Source organism: Pleuronectes platessa, chromosome 11, assembly GCF_947347685.1.
Source record: "Pleuronectes platessa chromosome 11, fPlePla1.1, whole genome shotgun sequence".
NCBI lineage: Eukaryota > Metazoa > Chordata > Actinopteri > Pleuronectiformes > Pleuronectidae > Pleuronectes > Pleuronectes platessa.
This window is the reverse complement of record NC_070636.1, coordinates 20692442-20718852: the sequence shown is the minus strand read 5'-3', so window position 1 is coordinate 20718852 and position 26411 is coordinate 20692442. Positions and strand designations below refer to the sequence as shown.

The window sequence follows — 26411 nt, the reverse complement described above, 5'->3', positions numbered from 1 at the left end:
GGTATAGCAAAACCTGCATCATAAAAGCTTTTGTGTAAACATTGTTTATTACATCAAACCTACTAAATTTGTTCCAATAGATGTAGCTGCAAATTTAGTGCAGTTTTTAATATGAGACTATTGTTTTTCAATACATGTTAGAAATGCTTTTATGATACAGGGAAAAAAACCTTCAACAATACACCCATTAAAATGACATGCAAAACTAAATATAAATGCAAACAGATCAAACCAAGTTGTCCCGTAAAATAACCACTACAATGCAACCACCTACAGCTGTTCTACTCCAATGTCCATGTCCATCGACCTAGATGTAAAAGAACATGTAATCCCCTCGTGGTCACTAAAGTATGTTGGCGAAACTACAGTTTCTATGTCATAAAATGTAGTTTTTATATAGATGTGGTCAATTAATGTACCCTTCTCAGTTGTTGCTTGGGTGACATGTTGGATATATCCTTTATTTGCCATAAAGTTAGAAATACTAGAAGATTTGAAAATATTATCATTGAAATCTCCTATTACAGCAACTGTGGTACTTATTGGATCTAACCAATTAATTAACTTGGTCAGATTGTCTTTTAATTGAGACATAGGATAAGATGGCGGCCGATAAACGACTGCTATCAGTATCCTGGATGTTGTGTAGTTGTACACTAAACATTCCAAACTCAAATGTGGTACTTTGATGACCACATATGGTAAACTATCTAAACTATACATGCCAACTCCACCACGTTGTTGTTCTTGTATGTTTGCCAATGTGTGGTTACTGCTACTATAAGACAAACTACGTGGCTGGTTTTGAAAGCTGTAACCTTGAATCTTTACAGATTCGCTTGAGAAAGCTTCAGGCAGCCATGTTTCTGTAACAGCAATACAGTTAAGCTGCAAATGCTTTGTACATGACACCAAATCTGTAATATTTCGGCTTAAATTTTGCACATTCATCAAAAACAATGTGAAACAATGCGTGTTTGCATTTGTAATGCTCTGCATTGAAATACTTTCGACCAAGAAGGGAGGCATGTTTTTAATTGCATCTTTAATCTCATCCTTGCAATATATGACCTTGTGTTCAAAATCCTGTATAACCAACCCTGACAAACTTCTAACATGGCTTAATGCCACATATGCCTGTCCAGGTGCAAAGATTCGTTAGACCCTGTACTTTATGTACAGTACAAGCCCAAGCAAGTTTCAGTGGAAATTGCCGGCGCAAACCGCCTTTAGTGGTTACCCTTTCCTCCTCTGGTCTAATACCAGTAGAGCCCATCTCAACTGCTACAGAATACGCACAGCGTTTCCTCATCTCTGCACCCACCTGATTGTCATCAAACTTAACATACACTGAGTCAGGGAAGTTTCTATTATCATTCGGGTAAACAATATGGGTTACAGTGCCACATACTCCATTTACCAGTCCGTCTGCTACGTCTACATTCTTTATAAGCATAACACGAGCATCTATCCCCAAAGCCAGTGATTCATCCAAACACGTATTCTGTACTCGTGAATGATGCCCACTCATCAACTTCAACTTGCCTGTTGCCTTACAATTGACAAAATCTTGAGCCTTTATCTCAACAAAATCAGGACAAGTCTTTGCAAGTTGGACAACATTATGCTCATTCACCTGTTTGTTGGTAGAAAATATGTGTAAAGCTGAGCTGACTTCACCAGTTTCACATCTTTTTAAAATGTCAATGTCACCAGCTAACATTGGGGTCCCTTTCGAACGAGTTCTAACTCTGTTCAACAACTGAGCAAACGCATCATCTTGTTGCCTAACAATCGTTTTTAGCTCTACAACCTTAAATATAGAAGACCACAAATCTATACCTACATTATTTATATACAGTGGTTTCCCTCTAACAGGAGGCAACTGGAAAAAATCTCCAACCACAACTACACTCACATTACCAAATGGAGCAAAATCACGACTTTTTTTCATCTGACGTAAACGTCCATGGATATAAGCCAACAGGTTATGACTCACCATGGAAATTTCATCAATGATCAAAATCTGCAAACTACTATATTTGGCCCGCAACGAGTTCACCTTCTCTTCACCAAGAGGTATGTAAGGTAAGCGTACATCCACCCCAATGCTTAAGGCACTGTGAATGGTACTAGCATGTAAATTGTGGGCAGCTATCCCAGTCGGAGCTGTCAACAACACACAAATATCGTCTGGTTGACGACTCACTGTGGACAATAACCTCGTTGCTTCGTACTGAATAGCCTTCATTAAACTGCACCACCTGTGATGAACACATGTAATGGGTCTGGCTTCTCCCCCATTACCTTAGCTAAGCACCACTGCCTAATCTGATAAAAAATACACATCTGTGTCTCATTCAGAGATCTTATCAAAGCCACACCATCATTTCGACACATGACATTACCTCTCTTTTCTAAATGGGCAACTTGTTCCCGAGTCACTGCTAAGTCTGGAATGAGATCAGTGTGCTCATCCACTACCTGATTCTCATCTGCACGTAACTGTACACACTCTAAACGATCCAATTCTGCTTCTGGGCACAAGTTGCACCAGGCATCTTCTATGATGCCATCCCTATCAATGGTGTTTTGGATGTTATCCAACACATCTGCATCCATTTCATATGACCTTCTATTTGCATCAACAACTGACTTAACAGAATGCAGCCATCCATCATCTAATTTTACATAGCCTCCTCTGTAAAACTCTTCAAATGTCACAAAACCTTCTGGTCTCAACTGCCCATCAATCCGATAAGGCAAAAACAACTGCAGAATGCTCTGATGGAACAACTCTGGACTCTTGGTTTCAGAAAACCGTACATAACGAATAACGGCCGGTTGGGTTCGAGTTCTTCTCAAAATAAACCCACAATCATTGCTCAATGCAATCCTATTTGGGGACCGTTCATTCTTTGACGAAATGCGATACTCTGACGCAAATTTTGCCAAACACATATCATTAAAAGAACTGTCTTTTGGCCTACTCTTATATCTGTCAACCAAGCTAGTCATCCACATGTCTTCTGTGCTGAGGTCCTTCGATGACGCCTTCTGTTTTAAAACACTTAAAGGCAGACTCATTTTAACAGGATTTTCCCCTACTGGCACAAAAACGACTTTTCTTGAACACTCCTTCAGATGCATATTTGCTAACCTATATACAGCCTCCTGAGCAGAAACATCTCTGTTGTGTAAATACACACTCCCTAGATTTTTTAAAGCATCTTTTGCACTAGCATTCCCCTCCTTGGCAGCTTCCCTCTGTGCATTTGCCAGTAACATTCCCATTTATCTTTCCCCTTTCGAAATATACGAAATTATGTACACAACACAAGCATAAGCATCAGCAACAAATTGGATGTCAATATCTGCATTCCATATTTTGAGCATTACTTTGCTGTAGTGATTAATCCAGATCGCATCAATCCGCCTCTTCAAAACCACCTAGGTTTTCCTACCATAACATATACAAGCAGCTTGAAAATCGGCTTGAGTTATTCCTACTCGCGCAAACAACTGTTGGACAGATCCACCATCTGCTTTACCATCTGAAATAGCAGCCTTGAGATCATTTAGGATTTTCACTGCATCCTCCTTTCTCATATCTGACTTCTCATCATCTGCACCAACGCCACGAGATATAAATGTTTCTAAAGATGGAAGCCTAGGAAAAGTGAAACGACAAACTGTACCTTTCTTCTTACACGTTTTGGAGTGACGCTTTGAGTGTGTTTGCACACCTGTAACAATCTCTAAGAGTGTCTCATCCTCTGTAGGTAATTCACAAGTCACATACTTATCAATAATTGCAACTACCTCCTCATCTGTGTTTCTATCAATGACAGGTGCATCTTCTATCCAAAACAAACCATGAATGTGTGGTGAACCACGTTGCTGGAATTCCACACGATAGTAATAATCAGTAATCTTACCAATAGGATTACATGGAGACATCAAAACTTCCCTCAAAAAACAATGCCATCGAAAATCAAACAGTCTTGCCGCAGTGACAGGATTACGACGTAAAAGTTCACACCTTTCCGCCCATTCTAGTTCCTCGACCGTTTCTGTTCTACCTTCCTGTGTCAAAATACTAGTCAGAAGGTTCTTCCACCGCATATCAGCACAGGAAAATGAGGCAAACCACGTAGGAATGCCAAGTTGACGAACACAAGCCAACAGTTCACGTTGTGCTCCCTGCCAAAAAGATGGGGTTCCTCTAATAGGCTTAAGAAAACGAAACCCATCATCATATTCCAACAACCTCTTCAAACCCTCCTCATTATTCAATACATCTCCAGTAACTTTTTGGAATTTGCCACCTTTTCCTTTCCTCAATGCTATAGATACACACGACACAACTTGTTCTACCTCTGACATATACAGAGCAAAAAAGATATACTCCACATTCTGAGCAAAATGACCATCAGCATGTAAGATGCGATTATTAAAATAGCGTGACAATGTCAACCGATGTTGACGAAAATCTCGATATGTAGGGCATCCTTTAGGAAACAAAACAGGGAAACATTTGGCCTCATTTGTATCATCAGATAACAGTCGCACAGGATTATTCCCTTCAGCCGGAGCCAAGTTCAAGACATTGTCAAAGGACTGATCAAGTGCTTCCTGACCAATGTCCACTGGCATTAGACATGTGTCTTGATACATACAATGCTGCTGTCTGTCATGCAGGAGCTCTTCCTTACCATTATCAGCAGATGCTTCAGCACCATCTCCAGTGCAATCAGTGTCCTTTTCTGATACATCAGAATGTGCTTCTTTACAAAACTCATTCGACCAATCCTCATTGAACACCACATCTTTATAATGCACATTAGTGTCTTTTAACAACTTCAATGCCTTTCGGATATGCATGTCATCAACAAATTGATACTCGTAATGACCTTTATAAGTAAGCTTTCGCTTCAACTTCCCTGGCAACAATGATCCTTCCATACTAGAACGTGGCAACAAATTGCTAGTTTGCACAATATTTGCTGGAACACACGTTACAGGACCATGGACTCCATTTTGCCCACCTTTAGGTAACGCCAACATCTTCATGAACGGAATATTTAACGCGATTAAATGCTGCTCTAAACTGTTCAAACACGCCAACTCAGCCGGAATGGGATCAACAACCATATTATTCATTGCACATTCAGGAGGCAATACACCTTTGTTAATCTTACCATGGCAAGTGTAACAGATCCACAACTGACTTCTAGGTGTATTCATCAACAGACATGGCAAAACACAATCACCACTGCATATGTGCAAGTACTTCTCATTGATACATTTATCAGCAAGAGAAGCCATTGCAGAACTCTTATTATAGTCACCTCTTTTACAAAGTAAAACTTGATGACAAAATAACATTCTATGGCAGACGCAACACACAAAATCCGGTCCGTCTTTCACTTTATCCAAAAACTGCTGCATAACAAAGTTAATTTCTTTTGACTTAACTTTTTTTTCCTGCCTTTTACGTTTGTTACCTGCTGCAACACGCATTTTATACTCATAATTTACATGATATTCCCTTCGATTCCTGGTTTTCACACTTTGCCTATGCATTGGATTCAACCAATATTTACTTTTGTTTATTGCCTTAATGTTTAACCTATGCAACGCGTTGTCTTTATATTTCCCTATGCTTCTTTCCTTAACCTTCTGCCTATGAACTGTATTTATTTTATATTTCCCTATGCTGCTCTCCATAGCTTTCTGTCGATGAACTAAATTGTCCCTATATTTCCCTGTGCTCCTGTCCTTAACATTTTGCCTATGTGACACATTTACCTCATATTTCCATATGCTTGATTCCCTAACTTTCCGTCTATATAACTTGCTGTCATATTTGTTTGTGATCCCCTCATTAACATTTTGACCACTATGATTATCATTTGAAATACAGATATCCCTTCTACACAGGTATTTTGTCTGAGAGGTATCCACCGTACACAATCCAACGCAAACCAGCTGTTCACTGTTTTGTACACACACCACTTGCTCAAAATGATCATCATCACACTGCTTCAAATATATCCCTTCATCTGACACTTTACTTTTACAAGTAAATGATTGCCAAGTCCCACCACCATAGCAATGTATATCTAAACCAAATGCATTTGCCGTAGCTTGAATTTCCACATTCGTGGCAGTATGTCCAACATATTTCACTTTTGTTTTACTAATGTAATCTGACAGTGACGTATATTCTCTATCCACTATCTGCAGAAGATCTCCACCACTCTTTTCCATGTACTACAGCACGCCTCACCTTCAGGTGACGTTTCTGTGAGCCACTGATAACTTGTGTTACTGCCCTAAAAAAACTATTGCCATCTTTAACAATGCTCTCTGTCTTACAGACGTCACCTAAATACCCAGACACTTTGGGTGCTTGTACATCCTGCTTCTCAAAGTCAATATCACACTTGTTACATAATGTGCGTGCAACTTTTAAGGACAATGGCTTAAATCTTAAGTCAGTATTGTCACTGGCAGACAATGTTTTCGGTTCCTGTTTTATAAAATCCACAGTCTTAACTGCATGTGACATTGTGCTAATTGATGGGGAAACTGCATGTACATGCTCACCATCTAAACAGTGAGCCTTACCATTAGTTCGTTGTCTCAAGACACGACCTGTGACAGTAGATATGTTGTCTTTGCAATAACCATAACAACCTTGCCCATGAAGCTGTTGAACACAAACAACTGTTTCATAATGATTGCCATTACAGTTTTCAAGATAAATTCCCTGATTTGAAAACACATTATTCATGGAACTGTATTCAATCCAGCGGTTGTCATGAAATGTGAAAACATGTAATCCTAAATAATCTGCTACAGCTTGAATCTCAATTTCTGTAGCCCAACTGCCAACATATTTCATTTTCGAAATGAGGAGGTACTGTGCCATTGAATCATATTCAGATCTTAAAAGACTGTCATATGCCCCAACACTGTTTTGCAAATGCTTACACACAGATGCACGTATTTTTTTATGATGTAACTGTGTCCCACACACAGCGTGACTAACTGCCCTGAAAAAACAATTGCCATCAGCAACTATGTTCACGTTCTTGCACGGAACTCCTAAGTCCCCAACTTGTACTGATTTTGCATCAACTTTCTCTGACTGTACATTTAACTTTGTACACAAAGTTTGAACAACATCACTACAAAGTGGGTTGAACTGCAGTGTTGTAGTTATGACATCACTGATAAAAACGTCCTCTTCATCAGATGCATGTAGATCAGCATCAACATGACTTGACTGCACCTTTTTAGAATCGCAATACACCTTCACTGGATCCTTTGACTTTGACTCTTGCTTACTGACACAAGCACCTGTAATCTCAAACACTCTCTGACCTTCAGACAAATGTCTTGAAAACAGCCAAATGTGATCAAACAAAAAATCAAGACAAGCAAAATACACAACAACCCTTTTCCCATCACCATCTATCATCCCATCTTCGTTGCGTGCATGAGAATCAATGACTGCATAACATCCATTGTGACCTATGATGGCAGATGTATTACCACCTAATGTGAAAAAGCATGAGTCATATTTCATACACATCTTTTGTAGTCCACATTTTAAAGGGCAATACACACCTGCATCAATCAACTCTCCTGCAACAACATCAACATGTCCAGATACACAATCTCCATACACAAATGCAAAATTGTGTCCATCAACAGCAAACTGTCTTGGAAGATCTGAAACACACAACAGCTTAGAATTCCCACTAATCCTCTTGCCAACCCTTAAATCTGTGTAAATCTGATCACCCAAAAATAAAACATTATCAAGCTCAGTTGGTGTCCACGAAAACACGCTGGCACACGTATGTCTTGCTATTCCAACCAGACTGATAGCCATACACTGTTGTCCACCATACTTAAACCGATAATCACCCTGATGAAATGATCCAACAACAGGCCGTAAAAGGCCTTCATGGCCAACAACAAAACAATCCTCCACAGCCTCAGATCCACTGTCCATGTCAATGATGCTGTCTCCACCAAATGTAACACTCTCTGTGACAACGGTCACATCATTTGTGTTGACAGAAATGCTGCTTTCCTTACACACTGTAGCACTCTCTATGACAACTGTCACATCATCTGTGTTGACAGAAATGTTGCCGTCCTTACACACTGTAGCACCCTCTGTGATATCAGTCACATCATCTGCCTTCACAGACATGCTGCCGATTCTGTACATCTTTGCTCGTAGCTCTTGTCTCACAGCACAGATATGGAGCATCAGGTCATCGAAGTTTGTATTAAAAACAGCCACACACCTACCATTCCTACTTGGCAAGCCAGACACACTGCATGCTCCACAATCAACTACAACGTAGTACTCTTGGTGGTGGATGACAACAACAGTTGAACCCTGAATTTCCAGCAGACACATGCCATCACTCAACAGCATTTTTTGCAGATCCTCATACAACTTGCATTCTTGATTCATATCAAAGAATTCAACCTTTGGTGGACCAACAGACACACTCTGCATCCTGCCAAACAGTTTTTTGTATTTAAGTAGCTTGCAGAACTGTTTGCGGTTAGCTGCACTTTCCCACCAGTACTCAACAACACATTTGCTCAACTTTATCCCTGCAACCTGTATCTCATCTACATCACTTTCATCCCACGTGCACACAGGAACAGACACATGTTTCATAGCAGCCACAACACTACAAACAAGAGAAGCACGCACTTTACCATTTGATGCTCTTGTTGCCCCAGCACGCATCCCTGTCAGCACAGCCATCGGAGAGTTAACAGCACACCTGCAATCAAAAGGGTTAGCAATAACCTCATCATTGGCGGATCTTGGCTTGTGGCGCTTCCGCACACCCATCTCTGGCACCTGCAATAAAGGGAGACTACAATTGAATAAATCCGTCATGACAATCATTTTATACAATACACAGTCTAAGGGCAAATGACACCATCAAGCCCACCGCAACTGCTGCATTTGCATATCGGTATTCAATCAAATCCGTTAACTGAACTTAACGTGTTCCTAACACTTATTTAAATGTGATAAACTCAAAACCTAATATTTTTGCTTCAACTACATGAATGGCAATACAAATACTTCATTCCGCATAGAAAAAAACAAAAAACTTTCTGCTACCTCATCCACCACAGCAGGGGCAAGTGCAGACGCAGGGGCTGCCTCAGCAGACCCAAGCTCCGGCACTGCAGACATCGCCAGGCTCGGTGTAACTTGCATCTAAACAATAATTTCAAAAAACAATTAAATTAAATTGTAAAAAGGCATATTATATGTGTATTGGAGACCATCTCTTCCACCCTTGTATACAAAGATATAAACATATTAAAATGAGAAATTCACACATCTAAGCACAGAGTAGTCAAACAAGAATCACACGAAACAAATGAATATTTTTCATATTTATTTCATCTGTTGTTCCTCCTCCACCTTCTCCACCTCCTCCTCCGCCTTCTCCTCTGTCTCTTCCATCACATCTGGACAAAGACATAAGCAGTTAACAGCACTGCAGTGAAACCAAAACTTATCCTTGACCTGACACAACGCACAGCAATACACTTACCGTCATTGGCGTATGCAGCACATGCCTGCAGCACCTCCACCTGCTGCAAAGCAGCTTTATATTTGGCCTTCATGACAACAAGCTGCGCCTTGAAGGCTGCAGCTTGTTGCTGTGCAGCTCTCCTGAGCCGAACGTTTTTTATTAAACAAGCCATTGCCTGGCTGCTGCTCTGATTGTTCATGTGGTACAGCTCCTCCCTTGAAACTGCCTCGTCCTTACATGAATACTACAAATAGAAAACACATATGTATGGATTTAAGAATACCATGATGAAGTCGGTTGTCACTGGAATGTGCCATTCCACACAATCAAATTTTTGTATAAACTATTACTAAACAAATATCTATCCACAGTCACATCAGATAACGGTTATATGTTCAGTATCATGACTTATTCAGTATTAATAACTTACAGTGGTGATCAAAAGTGCACTACGCACTCCCTCCACCTGCTCATCGTCGATCCTCGGGAGTTTACTCGGAGAGGGGTTTGCCATCTTCTGTCAAACATACAACAGTTCACATTGTTACATGAACATACTAATTCTTCATCAATAAATTGTGAAGATACAACATCAAACAAAAGATAACCACAAAGTAGAAAATTAAAATGCTCCAGCTTACCTCCACCTGACACCGACGCTGAAGAGAAGCCAATGAGAATAACGCGGTAAAGTTCCAGGGACCGCGCATGCGCACAAAGATCCACTAACACGTGCAAGCAGCATGATAACTTCGTGGTGTTCGGTGGGAGCCAATACGGGGGGGGGGGGGAGGTCTGGGGGGCGGGACGGGAAGCACACGTTGTTAGCAGGAAGCAAAGACTCGATTTGGCCCATTTTTTTTTCTTTATTGAAAACTTTATTCGTAACAATATCAATGCATGGAAATTAAGACAAATACAACCAAAAAACAATACAAACTGCACACAAATGACATGAAATAAATTAGTAATGATGACAAAAATAATTTACAAACAATGATAATAGTAAAAATACATAAACTGCTTTACAATATACAGCTCAAATGAGCTCGGTCAAGTCATTGGATCATGGTCAGAATTGTGACGTTTCCTCAAACCGTGTGAACATGATGTGCGGTGAAGGATCATCTTTAGTCAAAGGACACAATGTTTTCATAACTCCACTCTACATTGTCCTATCACTACCAAACTTCTGTCTCCTGATTGCGGTACAAGCCTGAACAGCTCTATGTGTCAATATGTCCTCAGTGTCATAGCGCCACCTACTGATTCGCCATGAAACAGGAAGTACTTTGTTAATCCATTTTGCATTTTCCAACCGGCTCCATCTACTGACCTATGATCCCAATCGTGATCTGAACAGCTCCATGTATGAATATTAGTTCAGGGTCATAGTGCCACCTACTGATTCGCCAGGAAACAGGAAGTACTTTGTTAATCCACTCTGCATTATCCAACCGGCTCCAAACTACTGACCTATGATCACAATACTAATCTGAACAGCTCCACATATAAATATTAGTTCAGGGTCATAGCGCCACCTACTGACCAGTGTGAAAATTAAGTTGTGTTAACATTGTCCAATTGACACAATTGCTCACGCTACATCAGAGCGCCTACATGAACAGATCTATATGTCTGTGCGTAATAATAGTGATAGCGCCACCTACTGGCAAACCTACTGCCGCAGAGCGCAAAACGCATGAAACGTGGAGAAGTGCATGCTCGTTCGATGATTTGCGCTTGGTCATCGATCGCTCTCTCCACCGACAGGCTTCAACGTGCGGGTGCTCGGGCCCGCCAGTGCTACAACGTAGCCCTAGTATTAATGTATACAGTTTTATGTTAAGCAAGACAGGTTTTTGAGGCACAAATATGTTTAAAAATTTCCTACAGATGTTCTGTTTGTACTTTTGTTATTGCACTAAAAATATGCACTATTTCAGGATGGATGTTCTGCTTTCTATCTATTGTTTTATATTAATGTATACAGGTTTCTGTTTTAGAAAGATTCTTATTTCATTCAGTTGATTTTGTTTATTATTAAAGTGAATTGCTGGATAATAATTTGTTTTCTATGTGTTCATGTCACTAAAAAATATGAATCTAAGTCAATTCAGGGTCAAATAGTTAAAAAATCTTTTCATACACTAAAAAAGGGGCTAAAAAAATTCACCGAGCAAGGAAGGGTGAAGGCAATCGGGTCGGCCGGCCCTGCCAATGAGGTGTCCCTATTTATTTTTCAGAGAGTTGGCAACCCTAAGCAGGAAATACAAAATAAAACAGGGAACAGAACACAGGGAGAAAACATCAATCTAATCACAGAATAAAAATCAGAAAGAAGAAGAGTGGGAAATGGAATGGGACACCATGAAACACAGGCACCGGTCGAATACAAACATAAACACAGGGATAGACATGAAAAACACAGAGGTCATAATCAAAACTGAAAACTGTCTACTTTGCGATAATTGTAGAAAATTAGCGAGACCTCGGCTGAGACATACAGACAGTGTCTAACATGAAAACATGGGTGACGTTTTGCGATGCCATTGTGCCACTAACGTATCCAGTGCAGCCTGGACATTATGATTACGGAAAGTTCGTCGACAGGGTTAATAAAATGCATATAGCTCTCACTTGTCATCACTGACAAGCATTATGACGAATGATTAGAAAAGTAGATGTTGTCAAAGACAAATGGACATTGTCATTTTTTTGTTTAAGTAAAAGACAAGCGAGTGTTGACAAAGGCCAGTTTGTAGCAGCTCGAAACATGCAGCCGAAACTTAATGAGTATAATGAGAAATCAGCTGAGCTCTGAGTCCAACCAGCAGCTTTCACATCATCACATTCTGAGAGAGACATTGTGACACAGGCAGGTTTTGTGGGGAGTGTGCTAAGGCTAAAAAGCCGAAACCTCATTCAGACGAACTTGTGAAGGAACCTCATATTTATGAACCCTCACAGTTTAATGACAGCTGTGATGTTGCAGTTCCACACACTCTCAACTCAATACAATATTTATTTCATTTTCCTATCCAAATGCATACAGTGGGTCACACTGAGCCGTTGAGATTTTGTACAAGTCTCCGAATAATGGTTAACAAGTTTTACACCTAATATCTTCAGGGAAAAATATTGTTTTCACCTAAAGCCAGAATTCTACTCTTCCATCAGATAACTATGAAATGTGGCTTATCTGCTAATATATCTGTCTCATAGCCACAGCATCAGGGTGAGTAGTTTATTATTTTACAGTGACAGGGCTGCAACCCCTACAGTTGTCATGTATGCTGGAAGCGGATGTTGATAGGAAACCATATGAAGTTAATGTACTGTAGCTTCAGTGCTGAATAGAATAGTCTGTCTTAGAGTTGGTTCTTCCTTTGTCAGCAAAATGTGACACTTAGGTCTGTTTATCCTGTGAGCTCTGTGCATCTGCAGTATGTGACTATGCCGATAACCAACAGTGGTGCAATTAAATGTTTACATCTGTTTTTAATGTGAAAATAATGAAATGCTGAATTTAATCATTATTCAGAGACTTGCATCATTTGTCATTTCACATGCCCTGTGTCTGTTTTAGCTCGTCATCTTCCATATTCAAAGATTTTTTTTTAAATCTCAGGTGATGTCAGTTATTTCAAGGTTGCTGATTTTGCTAGGTGCTGTGTTGTACTGTTGAAGTGGCAATTTTAAGCATATCAGCTCCAGTTTGCACTTGTGAGTTATATTGTGGCTTGCATTGACATTTATGAAATTGTGTCTGGCGTACTGAAGGACACAAAAAAAGAACATGGAGCTTTCTGAAGAAAAGTTGAATGTGTTTATTTATTGGGTTGTCTTAGTTCTGATTTATGTACCTGAAGCATCTTCATGGGTTGAATATTTTTGACATTTACATGTAAATGTATTAATTTCCTATCCTTTTAAATGTTATATTGTTATTCCAAAAATATCTACATAGATATAATAACCTACACGAATACTCAACCTCCCACTGGCTGTTATTTCTGGTATATTGATTTTCTTTTCCCACAGGTATTCGGAAAGCCAGTGTTTTGCATCCTTACTGCACATTCAATATGTCTCAGTGTCCAAGCCTTACAGTTGCAGTGATCTATATTTTAAATCAACAATGGATTTAAAATATGAAAAAGGCTTTGCTCACAGTAAAGAGAAAACAACATAGAAAATTGTCAACTCTAAATGGAGTTTTTCTAGACTTGATTTACAGTACAATTTACAGTACAGGTTTTTGCAATTCACCCATTCGCTCACAAATTCATACCATGTAGTCTTTGTATGAGAATGGCACAGCCATCAAGCGATTTGGAGGTAGTATCTTATAATGTTGCACGGTGTATCAGTACTAGAAAGGTACCACAGTACCCTTACGTTAAAAACGATATGATTTTGCATATTTTTTGTATTAGTACTTCATTAAAATAGCACGCAATCAGAGCGCACTCACTGTTCCGCTCCCTGTCAGGCTGGCTGCATGCATTGACTGCAAGGGCGGGGCTGCCCACACATGCAACAGGCAGCCCTCATTCACAGCGGGTGATCTCAGGGGAGAAATTGCCTCATGTGCAGGAGCTCTTGCCGACCGTCCTTGGCTTGTTGAAAAAAAAGAGCCCAGAAGTGAGATCTGGAAGTACTTCGGATACGAAGCAGACTTTGAAGGAAAGACCATCGACACACAGAGACCTGTCTGTAAAGCATGCTTCAAATCCACTCAGGCAAAGGGAGGCAACACGTCAAATATGGCTAAGCCCCTCTCAGACAGACACCCCGAACTTTTCAGGAGTTCAAAGAACGACAGGTTAGCAAATGTGATTATAAACATGAACACCCCCAAGCTCACCCATATACAGCCTAACACGAGTAGCATTAGCCTAGTTTGGCGACAAGCGATTTTCCCCATAACAGAATTTTTACGATGCGTAGTACAATGATCATAATGCAGTGTGGTTAACGCAGTGATTCTCAAACTGTGTGGCGCGACCAACGCGGAGACATAACAGGTGGGGAACGCGATTGGGTGGGGAAAATGTGAGGCAGAACTAATATTATAGCAGAACTAATGTATTGACGTCCGAAGCTCTTTAATGGCAGAACACTAAAACAAGTCGTTATTTCGTGAAGCAGCCGGTCAGGAACAAACAAGATAGTGTTCAAAAACCAAGTACGATGAAGCCTATCTTGCTCTTGGGTTCAAAGTGATTGAAGGAGGACATGAGGAGAGATCAGTCGATATTTTATGTCTGAAAACTCTATGAGACTCAACAAATTAAGAAGACACTTTGAAACATTACACCCCAGTCACATGAATGTGTTATTTTTGGTTGAGCTTTATCATCTTTGTAACAAAGTGATTATAATTGAATTAATTTTGTTCTCCCTATTTTTGGAAAAGTAAAGACTGATTGAGGAATGTAATGATAAATGTCACCAAAAGTACTTCAATTAAGATGAATTTAAGCAAAGTTATTGCACTTTTTTTTTTAAGCGACAAATGTCACAAAAGGTTATTTGAAAAAGGGTTTACAAATTACAAGAATTTAATGGTCATGTTTATGTTGTGTAAATACACCATTTTGTCATAATTTTCAACCACTTGGTTGAGAACCACTGGGTTGATGTAACTAATCCACATTTTTCACCCTAGTAATGTTAACTGCAATAATCTGGAAGTGATGCATTTAATTTTCCATCAGTACGGGTTGTGTTTATTGTTGCAGAAGGCCGTTTTTAAAGATAGGTTAGCCGAAGGCATATCGGATGGCCCTATTGCATGTATTCTCGTTTGAGACGTTGATCTAGCTTTCAATTTGGCTGCAAGAACGTAGCCCAGTTCATTGTCAAAATTAAACTCTAGAAAGAAAGCCTTGGAGCGAAGGTGTGATCTAATTAGCATATGAAAAGGAGTGAAGCTGCTTGTGACGGCTTCTCTCGACTCACCATTGGAGGAAACCACAGACCCTTGAAATGAAAAGTCACTCGTGATTGGTTGGTAGAATTGTTGCTATTGGTCACCCTGTGTCATTGCAGCACACACGTGGGTAAACCCCTCCCACACAATATTAATAATACAAATTAATATATCGTTGTTACTAATGTATATATTAAGATATATTCTAATTTATTAGTAAGCCTATACCAAAAGCACTGCAGATAATTAAGACTATACATTCATTCACACATGCACTGGTTATGCTCAAGCACATGCTGTATTCTTCTTTTAGCATCTTTCTCGCTATCCCACAGTTTAGCAGTTAGCAAAGGCTTCTCTTTTTACAGGTTTCGTACGGAAAACCTGGAAAAGTCATGGGAACGAGGATGTTAGCAGCTGGAGGAAGAAGCCCGAAGCTAGCCTCCGCTGCTCGGCTTCATGTCCACGTGGAGGGGAACCCGGACAGACCCGGGTCTGTGTGAGGGGGTCCGTGACAACAACCGGACTGAGAGGTCGAGAACCGTCAAATCGAGCTAGCTCTCAGCGGCTAGCTGCTGCTCTCTCATCGGGGCTTAAGAGTACAGCAGCGCATATTTTCAAGTGTAACCATTGAACTGATCCCGTTTAACTGCCACAAGAGTTGTTCATGTTGTAATAAAGACCTCAATGAGGAAACAAGTTTTTTTTTTTCTATTTTCACTGCATTTTAATATAAAAATATTAATGATTAATCAAATCGACCGTTAATTCTCCCGACGATCGATTAAGACAATAGTTTAATCAAATGCCCATCCCTAGTTCATTTATGCTGAGTTTTAAATAATTCATATGCTTTTAAAGAAATACGCTCAAAATATAAGCAGGCATATTTGGGTTTGAGTCATTTAAGGTATACAGTATGCCTTTGAATTCTCATTGTTAGTTTGAATGCTACATTTTCACGTATACACTGAGATTTCACAAAATGTTAGCTCATGGAAATTTGGTTAAAATTTATTGAAAAGTCATAGAAATCCATTGGTCAAAATGTGTATGAACACTGTTTTTAGCTCGGTCTCACCTTACCTTAGGGACTGTGCGCCCCTCTTCTCTTCCTCGACTCCTCCATACTGGGCCCGCAGCTTTGCTTTCCTACACACTCATCTTCTCCTCCAGGGAAACAGTGTTGTGTCGACTTCAGCAAGTTATTTACCCAGAAAACAGTCACTCGTTCGGACCAAGCAGCAGACATGAAACCGGTTCTGTGTTTGTACCCTCATAGTTGAATGCACTTATTGTAAGTCGCTTTGGATAAAAGTGTTGTGTTTTAATGGAATACTGAGAGTTTTATAACAACAATAACACAATATAAGCTCAAATTATAAGGGAATTTCAGCAGAGTCAACAGCTTAGTTAGCCATGGACATGTTATTATGGTGCTGTATTCGCCAGTTTATTTCACCAAAACAAGTGAAAAAGTAACTAATCATGCCACTCTGCACAGTGGTTGAGCTTTAGGATAGTGTTCAAGGGCAATTAAGATTGAAGAGGTGGTTTGTCATTCCTGTCCAGGGAAATAGACTTACTGAGCCTCATTGTTTTGGAGTATAATAAAATGTTGAAATAAAGTGCATTGTTTCAAACTTTTTTTGTAGCATTGACCTCTGCTCATGGTATACAATGTAATTCATTATAGCACACTTACTTAAGGGAAACAATTTACAATTTCAGGTTTTATATTTATTTTAAGCCTAGTGTACTTACACCAGATAGTTTAGTTGGTACTTGTTACGCCCCCTGGTGGCTCAGAGTGGGGCATAGCATAAATGCAGCAGGTATGGAGAAGTGAGGGTGCATCACACAAACCATTACTCGATAAAAGGCAAAGAAAGTATTTATTTTAAACAAAGCAACACAGGGATCAACAAGGACTCTGTGGCACCAAAGAAAAGAACACAAAAAAAAACCACCCCCCCTTTACAGGTGCTTAGCACCCAAAAGTACAGCGGGTGGTGCTCACTCTAACCTGGGGTATTAACAAGAAGTAAACCTACGTGTGTGTTATATGTAGACCCCGGAGTATCTTACCTGTCCTCGTTGTCCATGTGCGCACAACAAACAAACATTTACAAAGACAAAGACAAAACAAAAGTAGGCGGCTAACAACTCAAATAATAAAGGTAAAACTATCAGCTAAACCAGCAAACACCGCAGCTAAGCCAAACAAAACAGACAGAGCTCTGCCACAGCTCCCACCAAAATGCCTCTTCTCTCACTAACAAAAAACAAAGGCCTATTTAAAGGGGAAGGGTTGATTGTAGATGGGGACCAGGTGTGGTGATTTTATTATTGGCACCAGCTGAGATGATCGGCCATGATGCTTCTTCCTCTCTGCCACTTCAATGATGCGTCCTGCCCGAGAGCTCCCCCTTCAGGTCCCTGCAGGCATCTCCAGGCACCCAGGAAGAGAAGACAAAAAAACACAAACAGAACACAATACATGTACACATATAGGACATACAGAACATGGTTCGTAACAGTACTTTTTAGAAAAGGATGTTGTCTTCACTGAGGAAACTATCCTGATTTGCATTTGTAAAGCTCAGAGCATGGTCATTTGCATGTGAAAGCCTCCCCTAGGCTTAGGAGCAGGGGGGGTCACCTCCCAGGCTTGTAAAACTGCCAGAAACTGGTAAACCCGTGTCAATTCATGACAGTTTTCAGTGCTGCCTGCAGATTCCTGTGAACAGCCGTTAACCGAAAATTCTCCCAAAATTTCCTGCGACACTTAGTGACACAAACTCTTCTTTTCATGCAGTGCTTGATGCAATAGGCTACATGCTGGTTGATTCTTAAAATGTTTAGTTAAGGAAAAATGTTTTTTCCATGAATTAAGATAAAATATGATTGTGAGAATATCAAACTCTATATGCAAGTAAATTAAGAATTGTTTATCCCACAAACAGTCAAACAGATGCCAGCAGAGTCAGCAGCAACACAGAGACAGAGTTCCCTTCCAGCCTTGTTTGAAAGGCTGGAAGGGAACTCATAGAGAGTCTCAAAAGATGCGAAGAAGTTAAACAGAGCAGTGGCTGAGTTCATCTGTACTGATCAGGTGCCAACATATAGTCGAAAAAACTGGATTTAGGAATCTTGTGCATGCGTTGGACAGGAAGTACGATATGCCAGGGAGAAATTATTTCATGAACACTGAAATTCCACAGATATTCAATGAGACCAATCAGGTTAATAAGGCTCAACTTCAACGCCAACCTTGTTTTGCTCTCAGCACTGACCTCTGGACAAGTAGGGCAGTTGATGCATACATGGCACTCGCAATCCAGTACATAACGCCAACCTGGGAAATGCAGTCCTGGTGTTTAGGATATACTCCTTTGTATTCAAACCATACTGCAGATTCTATCCATGAAGCGTTGGAGGAGATGGTTTGTGAGAAATGGGGATTGAAGATGTAAAATATGGCTCGTATAACTACTGACAATGCCTCGAACAACAAAAAGGCATTTGAAAATGTCACTTGTTTTGGACACAATCTACATTTGGCAGTGGGCAAGGCTTCGGATGTGGCAGATTTAGAGACTGTTCAAGAAATACTTGACCCGATAAGTGACCTAAGGAATGCACTAAGTGTTGAAAAGGTACCCACACTTTCTTCTGTGCTGCCTCTGAAATGGAAGTTATTTTCCAGTCTGGAGAAGAGGGATGGAGAACGTGTCATTGCAGGTGCCATGAAAGACCAAATGAAATCAGACTTTGCGTCCAGATATGAAGACACACAGCTGAACATTGTCCTTAATACAGCAACATATCTGGATCCTAGGTTCAAAGAAACTTTTGTTGCAATGGAGGAAGAAGTGAAGGAACGTCTTTTGCAAAAACGTCATGAAGCCTCAGTACAGCCAGGAGAGCAGCATCAGCAGCGAGAAGGTCAACGAGGGACAAAAAAAATCTAAAAAGTCTGCTGTCAACCATCAAATTTGAAAAGAAGGGGTCAGAAGAGGCTAGTGACTGTCACCCCTTGCTACCAGCTGACCAACTAAGAATTCTTGCAGTACAAACAAATGTAGGAAATAAGTGCCACTGAAGATCCTTTGACCTGGTGGAAGATCCACTCAGCCACTCTGCCAAATCTTGCTTGTTTTGCCAGACAGTACTTTTCCATTCCTGCCACAAGCTGTGCATCAGAAAGGGTGTTTAGCACATCAGGCATTATCTGCAGTCCTAGGCGTTCCAGGCCTAGTGAAGAGCATGTTGACATGCTTGTTTTTTTTGGCAAAGAACCTCCAACTGGCAAAAGAACTGTCCAGAAAATGAGACAATGCACATTATGGTCATGACTATTATAATTGTTTTGTTAGAACATGTTCAGTAGCTAACTAGACCATCACAACATACATTTCAGTTAATTTATTGAGTTTGTGTTACTGTTAGTGTGTAAATAATTCAGTTGTAATAAGTGCATAAACAAGTGTGAATATTCACAATTCAAAATTCTGCAAGACAGACTGGCTGTCTCATCGTTCGCCATAGTGTAATGGCATGTGTGTATTGGTCCAAAGGTATATGGTGGCATGTTTTTCAATAAAGGTGAGAAATTGCCCTTTAATTATGTGTCCATCTTTAATGTACCCAGCCCACATAGCTTTAGGTTTTTTTCACCTCAAACACACATCTGTAAAATTATGTAACTCATGCTTATGGAAATAACTATGTAGTCATATAGTCAGATACGGAAAATAGGCCTACATAGCCATGTATAATCAATGCTATGATGTCACCATGTAGTTTTAATTAATATCTTGCTGTAGGCTAATACTAATATGAATGCCATTTGTTAAGTGTTCAAAAAGCTGGTAAAAAAGGGAACCTTACAGATGTTTTATTTATTACAATCATAGATAAATATATATCGTATTTGTGGTATCGTATCGTAAGTATCTGGTATCGTGATATTTTGGCAGTTATTGTATCAAAGTCATAGTTTTGGTATCGTGACAACCCTAGTATCCTTTTCTGCTGGATGTACATGCAAAGCGGGTACATTTAATGTAAAGGGCAACAGAATTCCTGTGTTGTTGTTAGTTGATTAATTATGTAGTGTCACCATAGACTGAACATGAAGATGGACGACACATCTCAACCTCCCACCTATTCAGAAATGAAGCCAAAATAACCTGGATAAAAACGAGGCAATCTTGCTCATTTGGTATGGAACTGCTGTAGCAACCTCCCGCTGACAAGTGCACTTGACACATTACGAGTCAGTCTCAGCTCAAATAAACCAAACGTGCACCATAAATGAGCACTTGAACATACAAGCGTGTGGTAATTTACACACATTGACAAACAATATTTGAAAAACAATTTGTGTCTACTTTGACTTACTAGTTTGATCCATTGTCCCATCTTCTAACATGGAGGGTACAGGATTTGTTCAAAATGTACTGCAGCCAACCACCAGGTGGATATTGAGAATCATTGGTTTCACTTCTAGGGAGCTGTCATGTCATCTATCTTTATATATAGTCTATAAGTGTAAGAGTCTCAGTAAATTGGGACTTCTTCAGATGTTGTCGTAACAAAGAGGTTGTGAGGTAAAGTGCCAGCAAGCCTGTGCTCAGCTAATATTTGGCAAACCGTACTATATATAGATAAACATAAATACAGGCCAATAACATCCGGAGACGTTGCAGGGGAGACACAACAGACAGCTCGACAAACTTGTTTTCATTCTTTAAACAAAGCTTGATAAACCATGGCCATAAGAAATGGAATTTTTGCTTTTTACCAGACGACACATTTGCCATTAAACAGCTGATGTCTAAGATTTTGTACAGTCACAGGTTATAGACCCTTCATCTTGAGCTTAGTTTATTTGCCAGACTCTCAAACTGCCTCCACCACAGGACCAGCCGCATAAAAGAAATAATACCTCTCTGTGTCTTTTCAAGCATTCACAATTACTAAGTCCCTGCTGTGTGTGTGTGTATATAAAAGGTATTGTAATTCTGTTCCGACTCTCCAATCTCGTCTCATAAATATACAGCTAGCAGAGAAAGGACACACTGATAATGCAATCCATCCATTATGCATGTGTTTGTGAGTCTGCATCCAGGACTGTGTGGTTTCATGTGAGTCTTTAGTGTACATATTTGAACACATACAGATCAGTGGTGTATTTTTCATGGTAATAGATCTGTTCCATGGCTGTCACACATATAACATCTTAACAGATTTCCCCTCACAAATAACATGCTTTAATTGGCCTTTTTGTGTTGGACTTGTAATTCTGTGTAAGTAACAGATTCTCACAAGGCTGGCAATTCTGTCGTTGGTGGTTTTATTGATCTAAAACAAAACGTAACAATGACACTGGAAATCATGTCCACACCTTCAGTATTTCAACAGTCCACTGACCACTAATTAATGTTACTGTCACAATTTATACTTTCACAGCGTTACTAGGGCTGCAAACAAATTGCTAGCTCACTTAGATTATTGAATAACTTGAGTGTTGGCCAGTTAGGGTAAAAAAAATCTGAAAGACCACATTATCACTCTTTATAAATTGTTTTGATAGAGGCTTTAGTAACCTCAAAACTAAAATCACATTTTGACAATTTATGGTCATTTTGTTCCGCAGTGGAAAATGTATGAAACTTAATGCAATTTTATAAAGTCATCAACCTACTAATTTCAAAAAAATCTGTCTGTATGTTCAATGCATATCTAACCAATTGATTTTCTTATCGGCTTCACACTTGGCATGTGCAGTGTTGAATGCTGTGCAATTTCGATATGCGATAATTTTCATATAAATACATTTTAAATAAACATGCGACCGGTGGCCTTGTTTTGCCCAATAGACTGTTTAGAAAAAGCTCTGAAGATATTGTCCAGCACACAAACAATCAAAAGTGATAGCATATTGTCGAACTGTTTGAGTAGCAGAATTCTGAAGTAGCTCCAAAGCATTAACGCAGGACAACAGAACAGCACCTGTACAAACAGGCAGTTTTAGGAATAAAGTGTGCAATTGATGGACTACTATCTAAATAGAACAGTGTTTGCTTAGAATGATCTTTTCAAATCTCTATTAGTGTCCATTCACTAATTGTTACAAATCAAAAGTGTGCTGAGTTTCTTTGGCTCCAAAATTGCATCCCCACCATCTCTACTCCCACGAGGAACATGGTGAATCATCAAAATACCAAACAGGAGCAGCTGAGGAAAAAATCTCAGCTGGCCCCAAGAAAATACCTGTTTTCTGATGCAACGCTACAATCCACTGTGTTCCCTGCACCAATAAAAAAATAGAGTGCGAGGGCCCAGGTGGTTGTGCTTCCTGTTTATAATGCCGTTACTGGTAGAGACTCATTCTACATACTTTATAAATTTGGGAAATGTAGACACCTCAAGTGAACTATAGAAAACTAGAACGACCTAGACAGATAATTTATTTATGTGACTTACGTTATACACTTTGGCACAAGAAGTAGTTTAGCTTTGTTTTAGATTATTTCACACATAAATACAAAAATACATGAATGATATGTAAAAACATGTGTGGGGTGTGGCAGAAAACAGTAATGGCTTATATGAAAACCACACCCAAATATAACCTTCTTTAGTCCAGTGAGCGATTCGTATAAAAGAGAGCATTAGATATGTTGGTATTACAGAAATAATACAGAGGGAAGAATATAAGAAGCATATATTCAAATTTATTACAATACAAATGATCATAGGAATAGACATATTATTTTGGGGTTTCATTTCGTTTCAGAATACCTGTGAAGACTGCACTGGAAGAAATTGCATATTGCTCAGTCAAACACACACACACACACACACACACACACACACACACACACCAGCCTTCCCTCAATCTGCATTTTCACTTTCCTTCCTATCCTTCACCTTTCCCTCTCCTCCTCTCCCCTCAGCGACTTTTTCTACTCTCAATTCTCTCTCTCTTTCGCTCTCTATCCCCTGACTGTCTTCCTGTCCTTATTTCTCTGGTTTGTTTTCCTTTTGATTTATGACTACCAGCCATGCTCATATTGTCTTGAGGCAGAAAGAAAGGATATTATTTCATTTGAGGGTTTGTAGGTTGTACAAAGAGACAAACACACACAGAAAAACACACATTGTTCTCATACGCATCATGCCACTACAAATTCAAACTTGAATTAATAAATGTACTCACTTATGGATAACTAGCAATTAGATTCTATTTCAACTTGCTTTCAAACTTACAAATATGCAAATTAATATTGCATGAATCATATACTACACCCACACAACCATATAATAACACTACTTTAAAAAAAAAAATCTTACCAGAAACAAATGAACAAATGGGTCACTGTGTAGAGTAAAAACACGTTTGATTAATTTTGAAACTAGTTTGTCAGAGTATGTTGGCTAGGTAGTAGCTGAGAGTCCTTCACACAGCAGCAATAAAGTGGCCACATGTTCATTTTGTTCAGATGAGTTTGTTCATGTTCTTAACACTGACAACAACTCAGATCCCTCAGGTCGGATTTTATTACCGGTTCTGAGTGGGTTCTTTGTTACTTTGCACCATGGCGCAAAAAACAACGACCTCTAAAGCCACTTTACACTACTTAGCTGTGTTAGAGGAAAATGTCTTTATATTTCCATATACATGTTTTGTGCTGTTCTCTTTTCTTTTGTATTTTAAATTCGTCACTGAAAGCCCTTTGCATCGCGTTCACGTATGAATTGTTCTAAATACATCAAATTAACTTAAACCACAGCTGTGCTTCTCTCTGCAGATTAACCTTTACTACTTTCACCTTATTTTTATTCCATCTTGCCTGACATGTTTGCACACAGTACCAGGTATATCCCTACCGATCTTGTATGCATGGCGTAGTGTAGCACTTTGCATTGCTGAGATACAAGAAGGATTATTTTACCTTCTGTTTCACACACCTTTTTATTATTATTTTGAGCGTTTCTTATTTTAGCTCACAGAAATGTAGATGTAAATACGGAGAATATCCAAACTATGAATATGGAAATGAAGAAGCTTCCTGACATGTGCCATTGTTATCATGCAGGCATGGTGGCCACCTGGCAGAGAACTTCGACTGATTTGACACTTGAATGGCAGATAAGGTTTTTAAAACTTCTCTGTAAACAGGGAGGTGCTGAGGGATGATCCTTGGTATTAACTACCAACCAGTCCCTTCTGCACTGTGTGGGTGAGTTTCATCATAAAACTGGACAGTTTCCAAACTGAAGCTAATATTAAGTGAGTTCTGCTGCACTGCATGTGCTGGATATGTAATGCAGGAAACATACATTTGACACATCATGTAAAGCTTAATATTTGCAGTTATCCAGTATATCCAGTAAAGTGAAGATGAAGAGTTTTTAACCAGTCTCCTGCTGAAAATAACATACATGTACCCCAATTGCATTTGTTTTCGCTACATTTCTGAAGGGACTTGCTTCTACAACCTTTCTGTGTGCAGGCGACACTTTTCCTCCAGTGGTGCCAGCATCGCAACAGTTTGTAGACACGCAGCTCAGTTACAAAGGCTACTGTGATTTGACTGCAGCAAGATATCTGATTAAAAGAGGAAGGAGAAAAATGTATAACGCATAGTCACTGCAGCAAAGAAAAAAAATAATTTTGAAACTCCTATAAAAGGAATTTAGCAAATTATGCATAACGTCTAAACATTCTACCCTTCAAAACGTTATGTACAAAAAAAAGCCATGAAAATTGCACACACTGGTTATAAAGTTAGTCCAAAAAAGCTAAATCCAGTTGATCACACTTACAATTTAAAAAGTCCAACTAGGGCTACGTTGTAGCACTGGCGGGCCCGAGCACCCGCACGTTGAAGCCTGTTGCGGTCGGTGGAGAGAGCGATCGATGACCAAGCGCACATCATCGATCGAGCATGCACTTCTCCACGTTGCATGCGTTTTGCGCTCTGCGGCAGTAGGTTTGCCAGTAGGTGGCGCCATCACTATTATTACGCACAGACATATAGATCTGTTCATGTAGCGTGAGCAATTTTGTGTCAATTGGACAATGTTAACACAACTTAATTTTCACACTGATCAGTAGGTGGCGCTATGACCCTGAACTAATATTTATATGTGGAGCTGTTCAGATTAGTATTGTGATCATAGGTCAGTAGTTTGGAGCCGGTTGGATAATGCAGAGTGAATTAACAAAGTACTTCCTGTTTCCTGGCGAATCAGTAGGTGGCAATATGACACTGAGGAAATATTGACACAGAGCGGTTCAGGCTTGTACTCTTATCATGTGACAGAAGTTTGGTAGTGATAAGACAATGCACAGTGGACTTATGAAAACATCGTGTCCTTTGGCGAAGGATGATCCTTCGCCGCACCTCAATGTTTAAATGGTTTGAGGAAATGTCACAATTCTGACCTTGATTCAATGACTTGACTGAGCTCATTTGAGCTGTATATCGTAAAGCAGCCAGGAGCAGTTCATCAAAGTATAAAACATGTCACTTCATGTTGCCACCAGGGGGTGCTGTGATTTCAAGTCATAATTTCTGTTTAGATGTCATCAGGCCGGAACTCTTGTCTTACATGTCTAGTTTGGACTTGATTGGACCATGTATGTTCGAGATACAGATGCTCGTGTTTTGATGGCGTGTAACCAAACTTTAACGCCACACGGTGTGAAGGAAAAAAAAATCCCTAAATCACTTTTTATCTCAATCTTGTTTTGATGACACTCATCTGAATTTGAAGTTGATGTGACGAAAGCTCTACGACAAGTAAATCAAAGTAAAAATGTGGAATATGGCTAAAATGGCCACTAAATCCAAAAT

The 26411-nt window shown here is 39.6% G+C and overlaps 1 protein-coding gene across 1 annotated transcript; it reads right to left on the bottom strand.

The window, feature by feature from the left end:
- Window positions 1-270: 270 nt before the first annotated feature.
- LOC128450359 (uncharacterized) lies at window positions 271-10309 on the bottom strand. Its single transcript, XM_053433770.1, is given in 10 exon segments — window positions 271-1156; window positions 1158-2256; window positions 2259-6274; window positions 6276-6594; window positions 6634-8905; window positions 9176-9274; window positions 9506-9531; window positions 9618-9843; window positions 10030-10116; window positions 10241-10309. Coding segments are annotated over 10 exon segments (9099 nt in total).
- Between the last annotated feature and the right edge of the window lie 16102 nt (window positions 10310-26411).